Genomic DNA, 26367 nt, shown 5'->3' with positions numbered 1-26367 from the left:
GTGTAATAACTCCGCCATGTCACGTGGACAAGTTTGCCATTGTCAGTGTATCAGATATACACAAATTCCCACGTTAGAATGCACGAAAACCACATACAGCTGTGCCATATATCATACCCGTACACCCTCCCCATTAATGTATACCGTGCATTATGTATATTCCCGTATATCCTACCCCTAAATGTGGTGTAGGTTATGTACCATACCCGTATACCCTACCAATTAATGTGTTGCACGTTCATGATATCCCAAGTTGCTCATCAGAAGAGCTAATTCTCCGAGCAAGCATTAATCTACATGTCTTCCATGTAACATAGATAAGCAGATTATATCTGATATACACCTGCTTTACAGAACCTTTCATTGTTTTACCAGAAGCAACTCTGTGTCGTGCCAAAAAAACTGGTTATGTGTTCGAATCCCTTGTATTGATTCTGGTATCTGGTTGACTGTCAGGAGTATGATTATACTCTGTTCCACAAGAATTACTTCATTGCTATACAAAGATAACGAAAATTGAACATGTGAAGTAAACAATTGTATTTTAGCTTTATGGAAAGATTAATTTAGCAGTCTTGGACAGAAAAACAACAGCAACAAAAAAAACAACAACATGGAACAACATCTCAGTGAGAGAAATAAGAAGTAAGTAGGAAATATGTGTGGACAACTGTGTTAGTGGTCTCGGTGAGTTGACAGTTATTTCATTTGCAGGGGGAGAGCCGTTTTCGACACATCCACATTCTGTGAGATCCCATAGTTGAAACGAACGCGCCCCTTCACTGGCCAAGTAACTGAGTACTTGTCAATGTCTAAGTTAGACTTGCACTTGGCAGATAAACGGTCGCCGAGAATAGTGCCAATTGGGTTTTGAACCATCTTTACAAACTCGCCATCTCTTGAGATTCTGACCTTCACTTTTCCTGCCAAAGTGACCTCCACCTTGAAGTCACTTTCAAACATCTGCTCCTTGACCTCTAGCCTCGCTATGGTTCTAGAGCCCTTTGGGGCCAGCACGTTGGTGTCGATAGACCATGACAGCTCATTCTGCTCGGTATGGGTCTTCTTAGACCGGATGATTATTTGGCGTCCAACCGGCGGTTGCCTTACGGACTGGTTCCGGAATGTCGATGCTGAAGCCGACGTCATTGCCGCTGGTGAATCCTTCCGTTAACTCTACTTCAGCAGTTGCGTGCGTCACCTTCTGGGCAGTGAACCTGTGCTGTTGGTCATGCTCCATTCGGTTGTCATAGTTCGACGTAAACACTATTTGGGTGGAAGATTCTTGAGGCCCAATCTGGCCTTTAGGGACGTATTTCAGATCGCTGGTTGTACATGTGACCTCATCCATGAGGACGTCGAGATCGGCGTCTTCGAAGTCTATTTGATCATTGTCATCTGTTGTTAAGACATAGGCATCCCAACCGAATGTCTTTAGAGGTCCCAAAATGTCGGTTAGTTTAGAGCTGCTCATCCTGAAACAAACAAACAACATACAGTATATTCTTCATAATCAGAAAACATGAGCATTAATATTCTACAGCGTAAGACAGGTTGGGCTGTATAATTCCCATGAAGCTGAGAATGACAGTCCCGTGTCAACAGATCCCGTTGAAGAGTGTTAATGTAAACATGTTTCAGCATCCTTGTGGGAATAGACTACTTGCGAAGTACGAGGACTTCTGGCCTAGAGGTATGGCTGTACGAGCAAGGGTAGAGGGCAGTGATGACCGCATCAAACCTTTGCTTAGTGAAAGAATGAAAAAAACACTTTACCTGCCAAAGTAACCACATAACACCTAGTCCAGTACAACAGACATTCTATACATTCTATATATAACATATACGACATCAATAATCTAGAATTTACCGCGAAACTATAATCCTAAATACATAATACTAATTTAAAGATTTGCTTAAAAATATAGGTTGTTTCATAAAAGTTTAATTGGTTTAAAATCTCACGTTATACTAAAATACTCCGGTCACTAATTCACCGTTCAGTCATTGTCGGACATAAGCCTGTCCCTGTTCTACAGGTGCACACATGAAGCCGCAATATTAAAGTGAGTGAGTGAGTTTAGTTCTACGCCGCTCTTAGCAATATTCCAGCAATATCGCGGCGGGGGACACCAGAAAATGGGCTTCATACATTGTACCTGTGTGAGGAATCGAAACCGGGTCTTCGGCGTGACGAACCAAAGCTTTAACCACTAGGCTACCCCACCGCCCCCGCAATATTAAACCACACAAGAAGATAACTGAGCAAGTGCTGATTCTACGGAGGTGCCAGTGTACATATGTGCTAACAAACCTGTAAACAACATATCCAAATATACAAGCAAGGACACATCACTTACCTTGCTCTGTATGTTGCGTTCTTTGCCTTGTGTCCGTGAACGATTCTGGCTTAAGGAAACACTGAGCGAAATCGACGTATTTATGCCCTCTGCTCATTCCTTTTTTCAACAGATTCCTTTAAACTGCAGTCACGCAAAATCCCGAAAGTCAGGGAATACCCACACTTGTCGACTGCCATTGGTCAAAGCATGTTCGAAGTTTCATGGTGGGCGTGTCTTTCATTCCCATGATTCATAGTCAAGATGTCGTGGTTCTATTTATAGTCACTCAGTTTGGGTTGCGCATGACACACGGCAGTGTACCTGTTGGTTGCACATTCACGTTTTGGCACAAGGCAGCTGTATTGATATTATTGTTTTATTTGTTTCACCAGTCATCTTCGTTAAACCGGACTCTTTCAACATTTCGTATGCTGCTTACACATAGTGAACCTCTGTCATCACGGACACCCCACTGTTGCATAACTTGTGTTGCTCATATGAAGCGAGCCCTCCTTAATAACATCTATATTCTTACATAGTGAGTATTACACATATACATAGCGAGCCCCTGTCTTCCGAACACCTTACATAGCGAGTCTCGTGATGATTTAGACAGAACACTCGCTACTCCGCACTGACTCAGTATTGACAACTGTGTTATATCTTTTTCAGTCAAATGTACATGTAACGTAACGCCAGACCGTTAAACACACACACATTCCTATAAATAATTACAGCATGTCGAGAACCTTCAACGAAAACATAATCTAAACAGCAGCAAGATACAATAGCTTTAGTGAGTGAGTTGGTTTTATGCCGCACACAGCAACATTCCATCTATATGGCAGCTGTCTGTAAGTAATGGAGTTTTTACCGGACGATCCCGCTAGTCGCCAAACATGATTTACTGAAGATCGATGCTAACCCGGACTTTCACGGGTTACAGTCGCCTTAACGGTCGGTATGATGATTCGTCAAAGAATACTTCGCGATACTCTGTCGCTAAATGGCGCGTGGAAACACGTGTTATTATAAGCGTAGGTAAGATCTTAGTATTTGCCAGCGACATAACAGGCAATAACTGCCATGCTCTTGTAGCTAGCTGTGTATATACCTCTGACCACACATACCGTCATGTTGTAGGCGGGGTCACTGATCACTGGTCAGTAAGTGGTCACTGAATGGTCACTGTGTGTATCAGTTGGTCAGTAAGTGGTCACTGTATGGTCACTGTGTGTATCAGCTGGTCACTACGTGGTCACTGTACGATCACAATGTGTATCTTGAGGTCATTACATGATCAGAGCACGGTCGCTCTGTGTATCAACTGGTCACTAAGTGGTCACTATGGTCACTGTGTATCAACTGGTCACTAAGTGGTCACTATGGTCACTGTGTATCAACTGGTTACTAAGTGGTCACTATGGTCACTGTGTATCAACTGGTTACTAAGTGGTCACTATGGTCACTATGTGTATCGCGGGGTCACTAAGGCAGAGAATATCCAGATTGTGAAAATCACGCACAATGCTGGACTTGTTGCGACGAAATGTAAGCTGAGGAACAATAGTCACCTCCATGGATGTGGTACAAAATGCCTTTACAGTTCTTCAATATTCTCAGGGTCACTGCAGATGACAAAATGGTTGTAGCATAGGTCTGAACATAGCACACAATTGCCTCATACTGACAATGTACGGTGCTGATCCACAGCAACATTGCTGAACAAAGGTTTGACAACTTCAAACATTTTGTTCCTCGGCTGTCTGTCACGCCACTAGCTCACACAGCGTCATTTTCACAATATCATCGTAAGCGTCCAGAAAACCCCGTTGAATGAAGGTTTATGCAAACTGTGTGACAGGACACTAGAGACAATTTCCACAGTTTATTCAAATGTAAATATATATTCACTGAACAAAGCGAAATGCACACTGCCAGTCTAAACTACTATTCAAGGTGACAAAACACATTACACAGGCAAATGATTTCTGTCAATTACCACATTATGGCGAAACACATAAGAACTCCCGGCCAACGTCCCTTTACATGCATGATAGATATTGTTTGTAGTGCATCGGCCGATGTCTGACATACAGCGCCATTCCATTAACGGGATCGGGTGGTCGGGCCCGCTGACTTGGCTGACACTTGTCACAGGTTCAAAATTGCGCAGGTTGTCTGATCCTACAGACGGCCGCCATATACCTGGTATATTACTGGGTGCGACGTGAAACTATAGTCCTTCACACACTCTTGTTCAAGAAAATGTCACAAGATGTTTCAAAGGACATATCTGTGGTTGTAATTGTTGATATACAAAGAAAATATGTAAACCACAGATTTGACCTTTTAGGTTTATATTCATTTACATTATATAGTGATACAAAGACTACCAGTGTCACTCTGTACACACAGGTGCGCTAGGAGTCACGCTGGTGTTTTCATTACTTCCATACCTCGGGGACAGATTGTTTGATAGCACCTGACGACGAGGGGACCTGTCTGGTACTCAGGTCACCCTGTATTTTGATGTGCCATGTGATGGAGAGGGAATGAGCGTGTGAACAGACAGGTCAGATAACAGGTACAAGAGTAGTACTCAAATGTATAAGTCACGCCATTCTAGAAAACAATGTGTGTGTATATATGTGTAAGATAAATATGTATCAATACTCATTAAATATTTATAGCAGTCACACTAGTTGGTCCACAGTGACTGACTGAGTGAGTTTAGTTTTACACCGCACGCAGCAATATTCCAGCTATATGGAGGCGGAGTTGGTCTACAAGTGACCACTCTACTGTCACACTAGCTGGTCCACAAGTGACCACTCTACTGTCACACTAGTTGGTCCACAGGTGACCACTCTACTGTCACACCAGCTGGTTCACAAGTGACCACTCTACTGTCACACTATAGCCGGTCCACAGGTGACCACTCTACTGTCACACTAGTTGGTCAACAAGTGACCACTCTACTATCACACTAGTTGGTCCAAAAGTGACCGCTCTACTGTCACACTAGCTGGTCCACAAGTGACCACTCTACTGTCACGCTAGTTGGTCCACATGTGACCACTATACTGTCACATTAGTTAACGCGTAAACTGGGCAGGTCGGGAGGTGTCAAACTGACATTTGAACACACAAACTTAGTGGTTACAGCGTTCGCCCGTCACGCTAAGACCCTGGTTTGATTCCCGTCATGGGCACAATGCGTGAAGCTCATCATTTTTTGCATGCTAGCAGTGATATTGTTGGAATATAGCTAAAAGCGGCGTAAAACTAAACTAACTCATTAATGACCACAAAGGACAAAACAGTAAGAAAACACTGGATGATCATATACCTTTTCAGGCCTCAAGTTACTGCTATACTGTTTTGTGACAAGCCTCGGCAAAGATCCGAGCATTCTTAGAGATTATCTCATGTGACTGAGCGCGAGACACACTGGACACAAGGGGGTATGAACCACATTTACTGCTCTGTAGAGCAACACTGGGCTACGCAGTGCCTCATCGGAATTCGCATTGATGCTGATGCTTGCATTTAGTACATATGCTTATTTGTGAACTCCTCACATACTACTGTGGAGCGACCCGTGAAGGTCCAGGTTAGAATAGGCCTTCAGCAACCCATGCTTTCCATAAGAGGCGATTATGCTTGTGGTAAGAGGCAACTAACGGGATCGGGTGGTCAGGCTCGCTGACTTGGTTGATACATGTCATCGGTTCCCAATTGCGCAATTGATGACTGGATTGTCTGGTCCAAACTCGATTATTTACAGACGGCCGCCATATAGCTGGAATATTGCTGAGAGCGGCGTACAACTAAACTCGCTCGCTCGTACTGGGAGCCTGCATCTTGTGCATGGAGTGAGTGAGGGAGTCTCATCAATGTAACATAAGAAAACAACGATATGAATATTGTTGTTGTTTATTGAGTGATCATAATTCTGTTTAACCACAAAAACAGACTGTTTCTACACAGGGCACGGCAAGTCATAAATGGGAAATGCTTTATGTATGGTCTACTGAGCGACATATGTGACGCCTTTGTTTGTAATCATGCACAACATTTGTCTTGAAATGCGGCAGGTATGACGCTGTTGATGTTTGGGCTGACTCTGTTCCAAGACGGCTATTGACGTGGCAGGTTTGTGCTCCTCACGCTGACGTCCTGGGACACCCCAAACCGGAAGCGAAGTCCACCCATCACCTTCCAGGTGACTTTCCTGCCCTGAATAGACATCAGGCCATCGTTGCGTGCGGCAGCTTCGTGGAGGACATCACCCAGTATCGTTGCAATGTCGCCCTCAATCACCTGAGTGGAGACGCCATTGCTGACCCTGACGATGACGCGACCGCGGATGTGAACCTCTGCCTCAAAGGTACAGTTATAGCCAGTCTCGGTGATCCTCAGTTCAGCAACTGTCCTCTTCTTGGGCTGAGCTTTTACTGTGGAGTTCAACCCCCACGAGACGGTATGCTTCACCGTGTTCTCATCTTCACTGGCCACCACGATGTCGCTCCCAAAGCCGCCCGTCAGCTCAGACACTGACGGAGGCACATCAATAGTAATACCAACGTTCCCGTTCTTGGAGAAGCCCTTTGTAACGAACGTCTTGACCGTGGCTTCCGTAGATCGGTCCATCTGGAACGTGTGGTCCTGCACTTCGTCGGTGTTGTTGTCGTAGTTGGAGGTGAAGACTACCTGAGATCTAGGAACATGCGACTGAAGATGGTTGGAGCTTGTAAAGCTGGTACTGGCAGTGGACTGCCTCACCTTGCTCCAGTCTATCTCCATTTGGATCTTTTGAGAGGCACGATAATTGTTGCCAACTGCTCGAGCCTGTTGCTCAGCCCACTCTCTGATAACAAGATCCAAGTCAGTCATCCCCATCCTGTATCTGAAACAAACACGGCGTCTTTAACATGGGATCATACGATGTGTTTAAAACAACTGTGCAGAACTGTGTAATTCCGTCCATCTTGCAAGGTTCAAGCGGGTGGCCGTGGTGGCTGTGTCTGCAAGAGGGTGTCGAGGTTTGCTGGGCAGCTCTGTGGGCGAGAGTCGAGGTACTAGCGAATGTCAAGATTACTAAACGGGCAAGTGTCGCGATTTGCTGAGTGGGGTATGGGAGGGTCGAGATTTGCTGGGCAGGACTACGGACGGAAGTCGAGATGTGGTGAGCGGGGTAGGGGCGAATGTTGAGGTTTGCTGGGCAGGACTAGGGACGGAAGTCGAGATGTGGTGAGCGGGATAGGGGCTAATGTTGAGGTTTGCTGGGCAGGGCTACGGACGGAAGTCGAGATGTGGTGAGCGGGGTAGGGGCGAATGTTGAGGTTTGCTGGGCAGGGCTACGGACGGAAGTCGAGATGTGGTGAGCGGGGTAGGGGCGAATGTTGAGGTTTGCTGGGCAGGACTAGGGACGGAAGTCGAGATGTGGTGAGCGGGGTAGGGGCGAATGTTGAGGTTTGCTGGGCAGCGCTACGGACGGAAGTCGAGATGTGGTGAGCGGGGTAGGGGCGAATGTTGAGGTTTGCTGGGCAGCGCTACGGACGGAAGTCGAGATGTGGTGAGCGGGGTAGGGGCGAATGTTGAGGTTTGCTGGGCAGCGCTACGGACGGAAGTCGAGATGTGGTGAGCGGGGTAGGGGCGAATGTTGAGGTTTGCTGGGCAGGGCTACGGACGGAAGTCGAGATGTGGTGAGCGGGGTAGGGGCGAATGTCGAGGTTTGCTGGGCAGCGCTACGGACGGAAGTCGAGATGTGGTGAGCGGGGTAGGGGCGAATGTTGAGGTTTGCTGGGCAGGGCTACGGACGGAAGTCGAGATGTGGTGAGCGGGGTAGGGGCGAATGTTGAGGTTTGCTGGGCAGGGCTACGGACGGAAGTCGAGATGTGGTGAGCGGGGTAGGGGCGAATGTTGAGGTTTGCTGGGTTGGACTACGTGCTCGTGACGAGGGCAGGGTGGGGTGGGGGGGGGGGGGGGCAGAGGGGAACACAGTTGTTGGAGTCAGTGAATTACGGAGTGGGACCTAACGACCAAAGACTAATGAACACACAAAATAACAAATGAACACCGATACATACTCTCATCATGGCATCCTGTAAGCATGTAGCTAAAATCATAAACAGTACCCACACTTTAATTGCAACTGAAACTGGTAACCATAGTAACCATCAAACATAGTTTGAATATCTTGCGTCAAACCGAAGTACTAGTGCCATTCATCTGTGTGTAACATGCACATACACAGACTAAATTGCAAAAACAATAGTGCATTCAAATGATAACATTACATTTGTAGTACGTAGATAATTAACCAGAGGAAATACACAGATAGTGGGTGCATTCAGCAGTCTGGGATGTTTTAAAACAATTCGTACATTGTTACATTGTTGAAGAATCTACATTAAACATCCGCAAATCTTGACCCTTACCTTAGTTGGAGTGTGTAGGATAGCTATGTAGAATGTACCCGGACTTGATTCCAAACGCCCACCGTTAAACATTGAAGAAAGTAGCTCTATTTATACTCTAGGTATTGTCTAAAAATTAACCTTGAGTCAATGTGCCATAGATTTTTCTATTACGCTCCCATCCAATGGTAGTCGCGAAACTACCGAAAGTTTGGGAGAACCCTGGAATGTCGCATACTGTTGTTCAGAGAATATTCGACGACCTCTGAAAGGGGTGGAGCTTCGTGGTGGGCGTAGCAAGTTTCAGGTGGTGTAATGTCGGTTTTCCACAATCACTGCTGCAATGAGGTGGCTCTATTTATAGCCACTATACCTGTAGATCAGTAATGTACTGCTGCAGACTGTTGCAGCTATAACTCCATAGACTCCCTTATCAAGACTACCAAATGCTCATATCTCTGGATGATAACAATAAACCTACCTGGGTTTTACACATAAGACATTTTCAGTATGGTTTTGGGCTTGTATGGATCTCACAAGAAATTGGCTGCATTAAAAGATTTATATCTATCTTCAAGCAGCGATATTATGACTGCTTCCTTCAATATTGACGCTCCGCACGTGACTCTTCATGTAAATATGTAAATGTAAATACTATTCAAACTTTAAATCTTTGCTTAATGTTAAACTTGCACATACACAGACTAAATTGCAAAAACAATAGTGCATTCAAATGATAACATTACATTTGTAGTACATAGATAATTAACCAGAGGAAATACACAGATAGTGGGTGCATTCAGCAGTCTGGGATGTTTTAAAACAATTCGTCACTTCCGAGTCTTGTCCTGTGACCTCTTACTGTGTGAAAGGAAAGTTCTATTTATATTTCGCTGTAATAAACTGAGATTAGCAGTTGAAACCGGACAAATACACCATATGACCAATGCCCCTGCCTTTACTTTCTGAGGGTTTAAACTATGTTGAAGATGAGCTCCGTGTCCTATTTGACTGTGGTAAATATTCTGAAATAAAACAAAACCAATGTTTTACAACCCAGCAGACTCATCCTCCTAGAGCTGAAACCTTTGTGCGTTTAATTACCTGTAACAACATACACTATCTAAATGCATGAACTGTATTCCTCTCCACTGTATTGAAACTAAGAAGTAAACCCACTACTACAACAAATTGACCTTGTTCTTCTTTCGTTATTCTATATCCAGCATGTGTGTATTCTTTATATTTGCATTATGTTGCATTATCGTCCTTTAGTGAAATAAACTGTCTGCCTGTCTGTCATTGTGAGTTAAGCGTGTCAAAAATCAGTACACCTGCTTTGTATAGATTAGCCTGTCGAAACCAACCCAACAACGTCTTACCGACACTGATTTCTGTTTAATGGCGCCCTGTCGATATTCCACTTCAATAATCGAGACTGGACCAGACAATAAATTTTACATAAAAGATCGAAATGGTACATGCTCACTGTGATTTGGCTAATTGATCAATTAATTATTATAATACGTGTATTAATAAGAGCATCATATTGCAGTGTGGTGTGATTAGTGTGATGTCAGTGTGGGGTGGGTGGGTTTTCGGTGGTGTGTGTGCGGTGTCAGAGTGAGGTGGGTGGGTTTTCAGTGGTGTGTGTGTGTGTAATGTGCGTGTGTATGCGTGCGTGTGGTCAGTGTAGGGTGTGTGGATGTGGTCAGTGTGAAGATGTGTGTGTGTGTGTAGTTAATGTGGGGAGTGTGGGTGTGTTCAGTCTGTGCATGTGGTCAGTGTGGGGTGTGTGGGTTTTCAGTGGTGTGTCTGTGGTGTACATGCGTGGTCATTGTAGGGTGTGTGGGTGTAGTTAATGTGGGGTGTGTGGTCAGCGTGGGATTTGTGAATGTGGTCAGTGTGTGGGTATGGTCAGTTTAGGGTGTGTGGGCGTGGTCAGTGTTCTGTGTGTATTCAGTGCGGTGTGTGTGTGTGATAAATGTGGGTGTGTGGTCAGTGTAGGGGGTGTGGATGTGATCAATGCGTAGTGTGTGGGTGTGAGTGGGTGAGATTTTAGCAATATTTCGGCAATTTCATGGCGGGGAACACCAGCAGTGGGCCTCACACATCGAACATAAGTGGGGAATCGAACCTGGGTCGTCGGCGTGACAAGTGAACGTTTTAAATACCCCACGGCGACCCGAAGTTGTGTTGTCACTGCGGGTATTGTTTCTTCTGTAAGGTTTGACTGTGAACCTGGTAAAACATGACAACCAATAAGCCATCTTGGATTCACTCTAACGTACACAGTGACGTGTTGCCGTGACGTTGTTCTTCTCCAATCTGTTTATACACTTCATGTATTGAAAGTAAAAAATAGTGACACGTCTCACGTGGTGCTATAAATAGATACTGGGATTAACCAAAACACATAGGTAATGTATGTGTGTTCGACTAATATCACTTTTCACACAGAGAGACCGTGAGTGAGACGCATACCGATGTAAGTAGCATTTTTTTGTTTTGTAATATTTTCTATGACACGAGCTACAAAGTTAATATCTATCACATTTTCACTGAAACCAACAGCGCCGTACATACCTTGACTAAAGTCAGTATTTACTGAATGGTAATCTAGTCATCAGCGGTAAACGTCGCCCATTGTTAGTGTCAGTTGCAACTGTCAAAGCGCGCTGTGGGTAAAGCGTCGATTTGGCATGACGTGTTCTCACGCACACATGCACGTGGCCTTGGGTGCGCGCGCGTGTGTGTTTTGAGTTCGGCTTGAAACCCACTCACTGCATCACTCGGTGATGAAGCAATAGCGAGGTTAACAACCGTTATAAGAAGAACCAAACCACCCGATTCCCAGTTTAAACGTCGGTTGCGACACGTTACAGCTTCGAGATCAGCATAACAATAGAAATGAGGATGTTTGTCCAGGAACAGGGTGCTACATTTGTTCCAATCGCTTTTCATTTTTCACTCCAAGTCTGAGTCCTAAACCTAACGCGTTATTCCATTTTCACGACTGGAAGACAACGGATTTAACGGTTTCAACTCTCTTCCTTTTTCAGACATAGAGGATACGGAATGGGAGCATCGGAATCCGCCCCAGAAGACCCGTCAGTGGTGCCACCTCCAGTTGTAGAGCTGGACGCTGAGCTGAAGAAGTGGGCTTGGAGACAATACTCACTCACGGCCAGTGACTCACTTACCAAAAAAGACCTTGAGTTCAAGATCATCTGGGACAGCGTCCACTTCGAAACGAGGGATGTCTCTTATAGGGATAAACAGGGTCCTTCACCATCGCAGACGACGATGGTGTTCAAGTGCGACTACACCAACAACACCAAGGAAACGCAGGAACACAACTTCACCACACAGCGGACCACAGAGGCAACCTCCACGACCGCCTTGATGAACGGTTTCACCAGAGGCGTGAAGAATGGCATCACTATTCCCGTTCCACCGGAAGTCACAAATGTCACTTCCGGTTTTGGAAACGCCGTTGACGTGGAAACTGAGAACAAAAATTCGGTAAAACACTCTATGACGTGGACCGCCAATTCTATCATACGAGTACCCGCAATGTCTCGAACAGTTGCCACTCTACAAGTCAACCAGGAAACCTTCAACTGCTCATTTACTGCAATCGTAGTCTTCAGAGGTCGTGTCAAGATCAGAATCAGCAACATGAAAACCGGGGCCTTCTTGATGACCGTTGAGAATGTGATTGGACAAATTGTTAAGGATGTGTTTGAGGAAAATGGCTATGCTTACGATAGCAGCGACACATCCAGCGTCAACACAGATGGCAGAATGGTGTTTTGGCCTGTCAGCGGCACTCTCGGTTTCAAGTATGGCGTTTCACAGAAGGTGGAAGTTTGCCACGTTGGTAGTCACAGAAAATAATCTGCAACGGATAGGCAACAAATACCGTAAATGTATACTACGGTATACTGTGTGCATACTGTCACTGAGTGCATTTCAATCAGAAACCATACTTTGTTCTTAGCAGACCACTGCTTGTCTCCTATATTAGAAACTAGTACCACCCTAAAGGTTGTGATGGTGATACACGTCACTGCCAAGAGTAAACTGTTCTAAAACAGAACTGTCCCAGTGACAAAATGTGTACCTTTTTCATATTTTAATATCAAGTATTTTAGAGTATTTTACTGTAATATTTTAATATAATTTGTGTATATATTTATATTGTCCACTTTCATTGTCATAACTTTCAAGCTTGGCAGACGTTAATCCGTTAATCTCTTGTAACAACATCTAGTTGCCAGGTAAAGATCTTGTAATTCATATAGCTAACCAAGTCAACCGTCAATTCAATTAATTAGTCTTGTTTCATAGTTCACCATGCCATTGTTTAACAAAAGCATGTAGTTAGGTTTAATTGTTAAGTTAAAAGTCTGAATTATAAATAACTTCATTGAGTCTGGTGACGTAGTCTCCTTTGCTGCGAGGACTTATAAAAGTCGGGTCTGTGTGCATCCTATGTCACACTTCCAGAATAAACTGTGGAAACTACATGAGCGACTCCTCATCTTTAACTATTATTTTATTATGTTTTAAGCTAAGCAACTATGTTTTATTTCGTAACTTAGTCTATTTCAATCATCAATTACGTTTTTTTTACATATTGTTAAGTAAGACAGGATAAATTTATATTAAAGTATAATGTTAATGTTTTATGTTCAGTCTTTGTTGTTTGTGTGAAGCGTTATTTATGTATATATGTTTTATTTATTAAGGGACGAATCATTATAATAATTATCTTTCCTGTCTCCCTTAGTAAATATTCCAACTAACTGTGAATATTGATATGGCTACTGTGTATAAAACTATTATTGTCTTTACATTGAAATACCAATGCAAGGTGAACTAAATATTATAGATAATTGTTCATTCTTTCGTATTTGCAGGTGTGTTGTGATGAATATATTCCTGCCATTAACTGTATTATATTGAATAACACAAAGTGAATGTTTAAAATGAAATGTTGTCTTTAAATTATATTTGATATTGAATATGGGAAGTAATTGTTAATGATTTGTGTATCTGGTAAATGTATATGATAATGAAGAGACTTGAGTTTGTGATGTGTATTATGTATTGTGTTGTAATGGTCACACTTCCAGAATAAACTGTGGAAACTACATCAGCGACTCCTCATCTTTAACTATTATTTTATTACGTTTTAAGGGTTCTTAGTGGTGAGAAAGAGCACTTTCTCACTTCACAGGACACAATGCCTTCTGGACACAACGTTGCTTTCTTTGAATACATCCTTGAGTGCAAACACATTGTATCCTTTGATACATCACATCCTAGATATTGTATCCTCTTAAGTACTCATGCAGTCGTTGTATTCTGTTAATACGTTACATCCTTAAGTGCTCAGCTGCATTATGTTAATACACCGCATCCTCAAGTGCTCAGTTGTTCTATTCTGTTAATACATCACATCCTTTAGTGGACAGTTGTATCCTGTTACGACATCCTTTGATTCCTATGAAACACAACATGCATACCTTTTGGTCATGTGTATAGCAACTGTAGAAAAATAAAATATATAAGCCATGATTGATTTTATAGATTTATTAATTATTTCTATGAACATCGAATTATTTGAAAAAGGCACATGAATTGCGAACTATTACAGGAACCTAATGACATCATTGCAGTGATATGAGAGGGTTTATGGTCTATGATAAACGCAATCAAAGTATGGTGGTGGTATGACGGGGTCCATAGCAAATTTGTTAACGTATTTGTTTGTATTTCAATACTTGCATAAAACATGATATTTCTGTGGTTGCAGTATCATGTCTAGTTCATAAAAAATTAGAATGTAGAAAAATTAGAGAATAACCCCTGAGATACGAGTGATTATACATGTTACCTTCCACGTTATCGCTGCCTTCTTCAACGTTCCTTCAATCAGTTCCTTCAAAGATTTGTGGGTTGGGGTTTTGAGGTTTTTTATTTTGTTTTCATGAAAAATCTGCAACGCGCGATTAAGGAAGGGGTGTCATTTGCGTGCAGTAACCAGTTCCACGTTTTCTTTGCGCTGCATGCTATGCGCACTTGAAGACAACTGTAGACAGGCGTCGAGTTTAAGAAATTTCTACCTCCAACGTCGAAGAGTTCGATCTTAGTTAAGATCGCGATCTTAAATCCGTGCTGTCTTAAGATCATCTTTGTGCATGTGGATTAGGGCAATTGTATGGTGATTGTAAAGTTGATTGTAGGGGCCTAAGATTGATTGTAACTAAGACTGCTCTGTGCAAGCGGGCCCAGGGCCTCGGTCCTGAAAGCGTAAGTCGTAAGTCTATGATACGACCCGTGATGTTTCGGGTTAGAATACTGGGCCCGCTTGCACAGAGCAATCTTAGTTACAATCAATCTTAGGCCCCTACAATCAACTTTACAATCACCATACAATTGCCCTAATCCACTTGCACAAAGACGATCTTAAGACAGCATGGATTTAAGATCGCAATCTTAACTAAGGTCGAACTCTTCAACGTTGGACGTAGAAATTTCTTAAACTCGACTCCTGTCTACAGTGGTCTTCAAGTGCGCATAGCATGCAGCGCAAATACAACGTGGAACTGGTTACTGCACACAGATGACATTCCTTCTTTAATCGCACCTTGCAGATTTTTCATGACAACAAATCTAAAAAACAAACAAGCAAAAGAAAAACCCAAACAACCCCAACCCACAATTCTTTGAAGTAAATAATAACGTTGAAGGAAGCGATAACGTAGAAGGTAACATGTATAATCACTCGTACCTCAGGGGTTATTCTCTAATTTTTCTACATTCTAATTTTTTTATGAACTAAACATGTGATACTGCAACCACAGAAATATCATGTTTTATGCAAATACTGAAATACAAACAAATACATTAACAGATTGGGTCTTGAGTTATCGACCTAATAATCATGAAATTAAAAGATAACACATAAATAAAATTTCCTTATGACATAACACCTAAATGTACCATGATTTGTCACTGACTGTCAGTTGAACATAGTTTGACATCGGTGTTATTTGGAGTAAAATCCCATATATATCCCACAAGCATTAGCTTGCATTAGCTGCATTAAAGATATGAAAGTGTGACATGACTGTGGGAGTGTTTCTTGATAATTATTTTTTCGCTTTGTTAAAAAAAAAATTCACATACCCCAGCTAGTGTATTTTTCCGTTTGAAAAATACCTGTATTATATTTAAAATACATAGATTAAAACTCTTGTCTCTCGTCAGATTCAATTTTCACAAGTAGAAAAAAAACATAATTTTGTACTTTATCCAACTGTAGATTATGTCAATGATAAACTAAGAGAAAATCATTAACCGAAAAGAAATATGTGGATATCTGTTCTGTCACTACAGAACATGCATTGTATTTGGGCATGGCAGATTTTACGGCAACGGCATAATCTGCAAAGGGAAACCACTCCCATCTTGCGTAAAAACTAAAATTAGCTGCCCTTGAGTTATTGAAAAGGTCATGGCCACTGCTAATCGCATGCAGACACCTTTCGTTACTATCCTTTCCTTGTTTATCAAAAAGGAATGGTGCTCATAGTTTTTCCAACACTGAATCGGGTGAGAATTGTACTCTATGATTTCGACTCGATAGTGATGTTGTTCACTACCGCTAACAACGATATTTCTGACGTAAATCGATGTTGCATTCTCCGTGTCGCTGAAGTGTCAAGGCGAATCATACAGTTTTATGTAATATGAAAGCAATCCCCAAACGTAAAGCTAATTATTTGCGTGAAATCGACACCAACTTGGACGTCATTTTGCTACTGACTACAATGATCTTAGCTCCTTACAATTGGTTCCAACCAATTGTAAGTTTTGATTGTAACTTACAATGATCTTAGCCTACAATCGCTTTGTGCAAGTGGATGGCGATTGTAGCCGAAGCCTAAGATCGGGATCTTAAGGATTTACAATAATTATAGCTCCAAGATCGTTTTGTGCAAGTGGGCCCTGGTCTTCAGTAACCCATGCCAGTCTTAAGGTACGACTAACGGGATCGGGTGGTCAGGCTCGCTGATTTGGTGGGTGTACGTCATCGGTTCCCGATTGTGCAGATCGATGTTCATGGTTTTGATCACTGGATCAGGTCTAGACTCGATTATTTACAGAACGCCGAAATTTAGCTGGAATAATGCTGAATGCGGCGTAAAACTAAATTCACTCACTACTTCAGAGTATGGAGTTACGATCATCTTAACGTTATGCTCGCACTGAGGAACAATCCCCATCTCTTATACACAACCTCAATGATTTGAGACACATATACTGTTTATATAGTGTATAAAATTCTCGATCCCGGGACCTTGAGCTCGCAAGATCGCTAGCCTGGCGCCTTAGACAGCTGACGACTGTGTTCCTGTAGCCAGTCATGGGAACGATCAATCAATGATGTTTTGTTGTTATATATAAATTTATATTGACATTACAAAGTCAAACGGACTAGGCTATCATAAATAGAAGACAGAATGACAATGATAATAATAATGAAACTATTAATGCAAGATGCACCTCATATATGTGAAAAGTAAATAGTTTCTTTCCATAACGATATTACATACATTGCAATTGCTGGAAGTAAATACAGGGATACTCTATAACACTCTCTATATAGGCTCCCTGGTAAATATCACAAGAACGAAGCTCCCGTCATGGGGAAATCCCAAATCACAGCTCTTATATGACATTACATGATTGTACAGCAGTTTTACATAATGATGGTTCATAAAGTGCGCCAACAAGACATTCGTGTAATTCAATTTGTCAGTTAAGTCAACTGAACTATGACAGTCATAATCATAACAATTATCTCTATACATTTAGTCAACGAAGATAGAAGAGTATATTGTTATACACATGTATATCACAGATTATTTATTGTCTGAACGTCAGACTCTATTGACAAATAGATGGATATATCTTCTAATTGACAGTTCTGTCCTGCTTTGACATCAGACGGAAATAGTAACAAGCTGGAAGACGTGCTTCGTAAGCTTAACAAATATTTGATTCGAACACATGAGCATGCGCACGAGCACTAGTTATACGTCGATCCTTCTACAGGGTCCAGAAGCACATCCTGTGTGATGCCATATTTAAAACGGAGTTCCCCTGAGATTGGCCACTGAACTGTTTTGCCATTGAGCGTAATGGCTTCTGGGTTGGAGGTGTTGTATTTGATGTTCCGTCTTTTAAGTTCATCCTTCACAATGGTACAAATGTCGTTCTGAACTGTTCGTAACAACGCCTGAGTTGTTCTGTCCTTGATAGGCAGCACAGCAGTTCCTTTGAATGTAACATATGCGGAAAAATCACATTGAAATTGTTGTGCGCTAACCTGTAATTGGGCCAGCATTTTGGACTTTGGTGGAAGTCGAATGTTCGAGTTAGTTGTCCAGGTCAGGGTGTGTTCGACAGTATTCACCTCGTCCGTTTTGATGCTCACCGTGTTCCCAAAACCGGATGTTGCATACGCGACTTCCGGGGGGACTGAAATCTTAATGTCAGTGTGGATGCCTCGAGTAAATCCTCGTGTTAGTAAAGTTGTTGCCTTGGCAACTGTTGTTCTTGAAGTTGAGAAGTTCTGTTCTTGAAATTCAGAAGTTTTGTTGTTGTAATGCGCCTTGAAGACGATCTGGGACTCGACAGGGAACGGTCCTTGCTTTGATCCAAACGCAGGTTCGCTGGTGGAGAAATGTACCCTGTTCCATACTATGTCAATATCGACATCGGACAAACGAAGTGTGCCTTTCTCTTTGTAAGTGTCAGTTTTGACAAATGCATTCCATGCATACGTTTTCAAGACCTCTTCCAAGTCGACGACAGGGGACTTTGAACTATTTGCACCCATTATTAGTCTGTAAATAGACATTGTTAGAGTTAACAGAGTTTCAATACGTAGTTTCACACAAACGCAAACACGCACGCACGCACGCACACCAGTTAAATCATTTTCAAGTTAAAGAATCCAGCAAAGTAAGAAAGGTACTTCGTGCTAGACATCATACATGTGTGTGTAATGTGGAAAAGAAGTTGTTATAATGCATGTGTAATATATGCATAACAAGTCGTAATATAAGTGCTATATAATAAAGAAGTTGTCATCCATAAAATATATTATCTTTCTTATTATTCATCAGCTTCATAAATGCCAATCACGTAGATCGTCTGACAAAGTAATCTGAGAATACTGACTCAAAGCAATATATATCTAACTCACAGTGCATTTATATGGTCTGGTGTGAACACTTACCTGCAACGAGGTACTCGGAGGCTAACTATCTCTGTTGGCCAATGCTTTTCTATTCTTTAATTGTAACTGCCCTGAGTAGACAGCTGTTTTATGTATACTTTACGACGTATTAATAGATCGGAAATTCCATCCACTAGCATGGTGCAACTAAAGCTAATTATAAGCATGACAGTCGCATTTTCCCCACACTAACACTGGCACTGATACGATGAGATAACAGTTACCAGTAACAGAATACTACGTCATGGATGTGACAGTTTATCGTATGGTGTCTGTAATTCAGGTAAAAACAATTACAGTTATCATATGGTTCACTGAAGGTCTCGGGGGTCAAATTCCTTTCTCTTACAATGCAATTGTTTTCTTAGCACCATTTTATGTGCGCCTCACTCACTTAAATGATTTTTGCCCGGGTTTTACTGAGCTCCTTACAGTGATACAAGAAAGCGCATACAAGTTAGGAATAAAGGCAGACACATAATATGGAGTTCTGCATGGGGATTTGTACACAGATTACCACGTGGGGTTTCGTTTGGTGAAATGCACTTCGGATGACGGCATGGCATCCCCAGGGAAAAAAACAACAACGCATTCCGAAGACAGCGTTAAACGTAAACCAACAAAACAGAGAAAAGATGTATTTACTGAAGTCGAATTTAAGTTCCAACTGCGCGATGCAAACACAGCATTTTCAGGTAGAATGTTCACTGAATTGTTGTTTAACTTGAGACCGTTTAATCAAATTTTTTACTTCAACCAAAGTCGCACTCTCAAACTTACCAAGTAAAATATGTATGTTTTCTTGTATCCCATGTGTTGAGATTCTAAACAAAGTCGGAGAACATGGCGAAGAGCCATAGGTACAGTGTTTGATCCATATTGTTGTTCGTGCTGTCATCCACTAGTCGGTGCTCCCAAATGTACATATATAGTCTCCAGTGAATACCATACCATATTTTAGCTCTGGAGAAATTCGTGGAAGCCGCTGAGAAGTACCCAGATCAAGTGAAGTATGACATTGTGGGCAAGTACGTGGACACGTCCGAGGAGTGCGGAGAAATCTTCAGGTTGTTTGAAGAATCACTAAGGAAACCAGGCGAGGTAAACACCAGGAGCTGAACTATCAACAGGTTTTAACTAGCTACACTCATACATCATGCACAACCTTTCTTTATAGGTTGCTGTGGAAACTGTATGGACACTGTATATGTTAAAGGGGCACTGATGCGGAGCAATTTCCGTGGACTGGTGTAAACTTTTGTTATTGTTTTTCTCCAGTGAGTACCCGGATGATATCCCAGAATTCGTGACTGGTTCGTGACCTCTGCTGCGCAGTCCATATGCGCAACTAATAGTTTAATTACAGACAGATCAAATGAGGTGAAGTCATTTTTACTTCATTACAAATGTATTATGAAAACAAATGAAACACTTTGAAGGTTAATCATCTGCCAGTAGTAGAAATGGTAAAAAACTATTAGGACGGGAAAATACCGAACCCTAATTAGTTTATTGTCATATTTGTATGATTTTGAAAATTAATAAAAGAACACACAGTCTGCTTATACTCATAGTAAATTTCTAACTTAACAGCAACATTTATACATTGTATAGACTGCCAATGTGGATCCTATTTCACACACATACGCGATCTAGTGTGTGTTTTCTGTCATATCGATTCTGCTGAATCCTACAACAAATAAATTAAAACAAAATGCAAATAATGAATGTAAAACAGACTAATTTTATAGCAACAATGTCAGAATACTACCTTGTTCAGGAATGTATTCATCAATATCCACGTAAAAGACATCGTATTCCATTCATCTGCAGCTGGTAAATAATCCTGCTCTGTGCCGTGTGTCTTACAACTGTCTCATTTGCGAAAAAGTAACACATCGTTTCACGTCTTTCGTTGGTGAAAACCTGATAAACCTCTCACCGGTCACCCAAGATAGCACACCTGGCAACTAATTGTATGAGATCCGCTATTCTAAGTAATTTAGTTAACCAATAATGAGCAATCAATCAATCAACGCAAGGGTGGTCAATTCTTTGAAGGGAGGATGTTGTTTTTACAATCGCACTTTACGACAGGGTGTAGTCATCTACACACACTGCCTTTTGACAAAAGTATTTAATCAATCACTGTGTTATCGGTTAATCCTTTGATCGATGTTTGTTTTTGTAACTCAGCTGATAAACCCTCTTGCATCACTTACATGCACATATTACATAACATGCAATACATTTGCTGCTACAGACCTTAATTTATAATGTTGAGTATTTACTCCAGACAGGAGAAATGCCAAATGGGAACCTTTGTTGAGTAACCGAAGTGGTGTTACTACTAATTATACCTGTTAAAAATTCATTAATTGACCATCCAGAGAATGATGACAAATAACACGTGTAGGTTTACACCATCAAACGGGAGTTACAGCAAGGAAGATGTAATCTGTGTGTCTCATACAGCCTGAAAACACTTATGGGCCGAAACTGTTTTGAGGATACCAACGGAATTTCGTTACATAAGGAATACATACAGGCATTTGCTATGTACTTGGGTAAATAGGTGAAATAAAGGCGGGGGGGTTACGTAAGAAAATTGTCAGATTTCTCTACCAAAGGCAAAGTCGTCGTTTATTGTTTAGGAATTCAAATAAATCAACTGTGTGTTTTTATTATCATAAATAATAAACCATTGTGGCTACCATAGCTACCAAAATTTACGTATGATATTTGCTATCACAGCTGAACCAACACTCAAAATTACCTAAATATAAAGCTTTGCAATCTTCCGGAGTGAAACAAATGGCTTGCTACGTGCCTGTAGACATCATATTTTCATGTAACATGATTAAATATCGAGGTTAAAAACACAGAAATAGGATCAAATTGAGTAACTATACCATCCAAGCATCATATTTTCATGTAACATGATTAAATATCGAGGTTAAAAACACAAAAATAGGATCAAATGGAGTAACTATACCATCCAAGCATCCGAAAAAAACTACACTGCTGGGATATTTTGTTACGATCAGACAAGGAATACCATGGATATTTTTAGATAATGGCATATGACGGGCATCTGGCTTCCTGACTCTTATGGGTGAAGAAACTCTGCTAATATGGACAGGAGCCCAGTTCCTTTGTCCGTCACGGAGAAACATTATTCGCTCCGCATCAGTGCCCCTTTAAGTTATGAACTTACCCATTTGTGGCAATGACTGAACAAAACAGAAGCATGAGATAAGCATTTTATGTTAGTCATTATTTACACAAAATTACAGATGTATGTGTGGAGGTATCCCGACTGACCCTCTGGGTTAGATCAAGTATCCAACCTGTATTAGTCACAACAGGTGACAAAACACCTCCGAGAGTATGGAGTGTTGATTGCAGCAATGACTGGATTGTCTGATCGAGTCCTCATTTACAAGCAAATGTTCTAAAGCTGTAATTAATAATACTGAGTCTACATGTAGCTAATGTAGACATTATGAAAGTCTAGCAGATATATACGTAGTCTCTGTTTGTACATGTATGCTTGTAGCAATGCTTGTTATTTTGATTTTGTGTCTTGCTTTCCTTTGCCAGATACTAACACTCTTCAGTGTATTGGAGTGTGTCTTCATTCGACTGGCTGATGCCAGTGAGAAGCTCCAGCTTATTGGTGAGAACATCGTACAGCGGATCCTCGCATCCCACATGCGAGTTATCTACTTCAGTCTCAGCCTCAACAACAAGAATCAGCTAATCAAGAAGACGTTACGTTTGCTGACACGTATGGTTGCATTCTCCCCACTGTCAGCCAGAGCTGTACAGACACAGTTTGACTTCACCCATGTCAACATACAACCACTGTGTCAACGACGGGACATCAAGGTATGACAGACAGCCTCACAGTAAAACATTAAAGGCAACCATTCATAAAATGTGACAATCTGCTTGTATGCCATATATACTGATACAATCAGGAAATGACAACGTGTTTGTATACCACGTGTAGTGACATGTATCAAACATAGTCTGAATAATCTTAAACTAAATAGCAATTAATGCTATGTATTTGAGAAGTGACTATGATAAAAGATAATTTACATTGTCCAAACTGAATCAGATTGTTTTCTGTCACTGGTGGTGACTTAATTAATCCAAACAACAGCTCTCTGCACATGATACTGAAACAGCCCATGAATAATGCCAGGTCTTTGGCATGACGAACAAGAGCTGTAACCAACAGTCTATCCCCACTGCCCCAACACTGCTGAGAGGAAATTGAGTTCACTCACTCACTCACTCACTCACTCACTCACTCACTCTCACTCACTCTCACTCTCTCTCACTCTCACTCACACTCACTCACTCACTCGTTTGTATGATATATGGAAAACAGTCAGAATCGATAATTGTTGCTAATTCTTCTCATCAACAATATTTTGTGGCCTGCCATGTCATATAAAGATGTCTGTAGTCATTCAGTCGGATGTGATTTCAAAGTTCCAACAGGTGATTCTGATTTCTCTATCACTGATACTAATGAGGGTCACAAGAATTCAGTTGACAAGTGATTACTCGTCTTTCGCTTCTCTTGTCAGGATTCCCAGGACGTGCGGACATGCTTCATCCATTTCATCATGGCGTTCCTCCTGATCGGTGACGATAATGTAGTTAGGCAGATGGTAGAACAGAGAGGTAGGTTGACTTACTATGTGACAGTGGAAGAACACCAGCGATTGTTGTGTAAAGTTCAGTTTGGGAACCTCCTGGAAATATATGTCTGTGTTAGTAGCAATGTAGCCTCTCTCACCTTCATGATGCTGGTCTACACCATGCAGGGAAATATGTGTCTGTGTTAGTAGCAATGTAGCTTATCTCTCACCTTCATGACGCTGGTCTACACCATGCAGGGAAATATGTGTCTGTGTTAGTAGCAATGTAGCCTCTCTCTCACCTTCATGATGCTGGTCTACACCATGCAGGGAAATATGTGTCTGTGTTAGTAGCAATGTAGCCTCTCTCTCACCTTCATGATGCTGGTCTACACCATGCAGGGAAATATGTGTCTGTGTTAGTAGCAATGTAGCCTCTCTCTCACCTTCATGACGCTGGTCTACACCATGCAGGGAAATATGTGTCTGTGTTAGTAGCAATGTAGCCTCTCTCTCACCTTCATGACGCTGGTCTACACCATGCAGGGAAATATGTGTCTGTGTTAGTAGCAATGTAGCTTCTCTCTCACCTTCATGATGCTGGTCTACACCATGCAGGGAAATATGTGTCTGTGTTAGTAGCAATGTAGCCTCTCTCTCACCTTCATGACGCTGGTCTACACCATGCAGGGAAATATGTGTCTGTGTTAGTAGCAATGTAGCCTCTCTCTCACCTTCATGACGCTGGTCTACACCATGCAGGGAAATATGTGTCTGTGTTAGTAGCAATGTAGCCTCTCTCTCACCTTCATGACGCTGGTCTACACCATGCAGGGAAATATGTGTCTGTGTTAGTAGCAATGTAGCCTCTCTCTCACCTTCATGATGCTGGTCTACACCATGCAGGGAAATATGTGTCTGTGTTAGTAGCAATGTAGCCTCTCTCTCACCTTCATGATGCTGGTCTACACCATGCAGGGAAATATGTGTCTGTGTTAGTAGCAATGTAGCCTCTCTCACCTTCATGATGCTGGTCTACACCATGCAGGGAAATATGTGTCTGTGTTAGTAGCAATGTAGCCTCTCTCTCACCTTCATGACGCTGGTCTACACCATGCAGGGAAATATGTGTCTGTGTTAGTAGCAATGTAGCCTCTCTCTCACCTTCATGATGCTGGTCTACACCATGCAGGGAAATATGTGTCTGTGTTAGTAGCAATGTAGCCTCTCTCTCACCTTCATGATGCTGGTCTACACCATGCAGGGAAATATGTGTCTGTGTTAGTAGCAATGTAGCCTCTCTCTCACCTTCATGATGCTGGTCTACACCATGCAGGGAAATATGTGTCTGTGTTAGTAGCAATGTAGCCTCTCTCTCACCTTCATGATGCTGGTCTACACCATGCAGGGAAATATGTGTCTGTGTTAGTAGCAATGTAGCCTCTCTCTCACCTTCATGATGCTGGTCTACACCATGCAGGGAAATATGTGTCTGTGTTAGTAGCAATGTAGCCTCTCTCTCACCTTCATGACGCTGGTCTACACCATGCAGGGAAATATGTGTCTGTGTTAGTAGCAATGTAGCCTCTCTCTCACCTTCATGATGCTGGTCTACACCATGCAGGGAAATATGTGTCTGTGTTAGTAGCAATGTAGCCTCTCTCACCTTCATGATGCTGGTCTACACCATGCAGGGAAATATGTGTCTGTGTTAGTAGCAATGTAGCCTCTCTCTCACCTTCATGACGCTGGTCTACACCATGCAGGGAAATATGTGTCTGTGTTAGTAGCAATGTAGCCTCTCTCTCACCTTCATGACGCTGGTCTACACCTTGCAGGGAAATATGTGTCTGTGTTAGTAGCAATGTAGCCTCTCTCTCACCTTCATGATGCTGGTCTACACCATGCAGGGAAATATGTGTCTGTGTTAGTAGCAATGTAGCCTCTCTCTCACCTTCATGATGCTGGTCTACACCATGCAGGGAAATATGTGTCTGTGTTAGTAGCAATGTAGCCTCTCTCTCACCTTCATGATGCTGGTCTACACCATGCAGGGAAATATGTGTCTGTGTTAGTAGCAATGTAGCCTCTCTCTCACCTTCATGACGCTGGTCTACACCATGCAGGGAAATATGTGTCTGTGTTAGTAGCAATGTAGCTTCTCTCTCACCTTCATGATGCTGGTCTACACCATGCAGGGAAATACGTGTCTGTGTTAGTAGCAATGTAGCCTCTCTCACCTTCATGATGCTGGTCTACACCATGCAGGGAAATATGTGTCTGTGTTAGTAGCAATGTAGCCTCTCTCTCACCTTCATGACGCTGGTCTACACCATGCAGGGAAATATGTGTCTGTGTTAGTAGCAATGTAGCCTCTCTCACCTTCATGATGCTGGTCTACACCTTGCAGGGAAATATGTGTCTGTGTTAGTAGCAATGTAGCCTCTCTCTCACCTTCATGATGCTGGTCTACACCATGCAGGGAAATATGTGTCTGTGTTAGTAGCAATGTAGCCTCTCTCTCTCACCTTCATGACGCTGGTCTACACCATGCAGGGAAATACGTGTCTGTGTTAGTAGCAATGTAGCCTCTCTCACCTTCATGATGCTGGTCTACACCA

General features: G+C 42.1%; 4 protein-coding genes and 1 pseudogene across 4 annotated transcripts in view; 2 read left to right on the top strand and 3 right to left on the bottom strand.

Annotated features, from left to right (window-relative positions):
• Positions 1–525: 525 nt before the first annotated feature.
• LOC137287308 (uncharacterized) lies at positions 526–2437 on the bottom strand (annotated as a pseudogene).
• Positions 2438–6265: 3828 nt separating this feature from the next.
• LOC137286591 (uncharacterized) lies at positions 6266–9032 on the bottom strand. Its single transcript, XM_067818536.1, has 2 exons — positions 8789–9032; positions 6266–7254 (listed from the first exon to the last, which is right to left on the bottom strand). The coding sequence occupies exon 2, from the start codon at positions 7245–7247 to the stop codon at positions 6486–6488; it is 762 nt and encodes a 253-aa protein (XP_067674637.1). The 5' UTR covers positions 7248–7254; positions 8789–9032; the 3' UTR covers positions 6266–6485.
• A 2172-nt stretch (positions 9033–11204) lies between these two features.
• On the top strand, positions 11205–13825 carry LOC137286590 (uncharacterized). Its single transcript, XM_067818535.1, has 2 exons — positions 11205–11255; positions 11830–13825. The coding sequence occupies exon 2, from the start codon at positions 11846–11848 to the stop codon at positions 12665–12667; it is 822 nt and encodes a 273-aa protein (XP_067674636.1). The 5' UTR covers positions 11205–11255; positions 11830–11845; the 3' UTR covers positions 12668–13825.
• A 3489-nt stretch (positions 13826–17314) lies between these two features.
• LOC137287527 (aerolysin-like protein) lies at positions 17315–19136 on the bottom strand. Its single transcript, XM_067819873.1, has 2 exons — positions 19089–19136; positions 17315–18693 (listed from the first exon to the last, which is right to left on the bottom strand). The coding sequence occupies exon 2, from the start codon at positions 18684–18686 to the stop codon at positions 17874–17876; it is 813 nt and encodes a 270-aa protein (XP_067675974.1). The 5' UTR covers positions 18687–18693; positions 19089–19136; the 3' UTR covers positions 17315–17873.
• Positions 19137–19599: 463 nt separating this feature from the next.
• The window catches only part of LOC137286922 (nucleolar pre-ribosomal-associated protein 1-like), a 43272-nt gene continuing 36504 nt past the window's right edge, over positions 19600–26367 (top strand). The window contains exons 1-4 of the mRNA XM_067818954.1: positions 19600–19783; positions 20050–20189; positions 22692–22979; positions 23693–23789. Coding sequence (XP_067675055.1) covers positions 19648–19783; positions 20050–20189; positions 22692–22979; positions 23693–23789 — 661 coding nt within the window. The 5' untranslated portion in view covers positions 19600–19647. The remainder of the gene's footprint in view (positions 19784–20049; positions 20190–22691; positions 22980–23692; positions 23790–26367) is intronic.

This window comes from Haliotis asinina, chromosome 6 (assembly GCF_037392515.1).
Source record: "Haliotis asinina isolate JCU_RB_2024 chromosome 6, JCU_Hal_asi_v2, whole genome shotgun sequence".
NCBI lineage: Eukaryota > Metazoa > Mollusca > Gastropoda > Lepetellida > Haliotidae > Haliotis > Haliotis asinina.
Note: the sequence above shows the minus strand (reverse complement) of the source record. Positions and strands in the feature narration are given on the sequence as shown.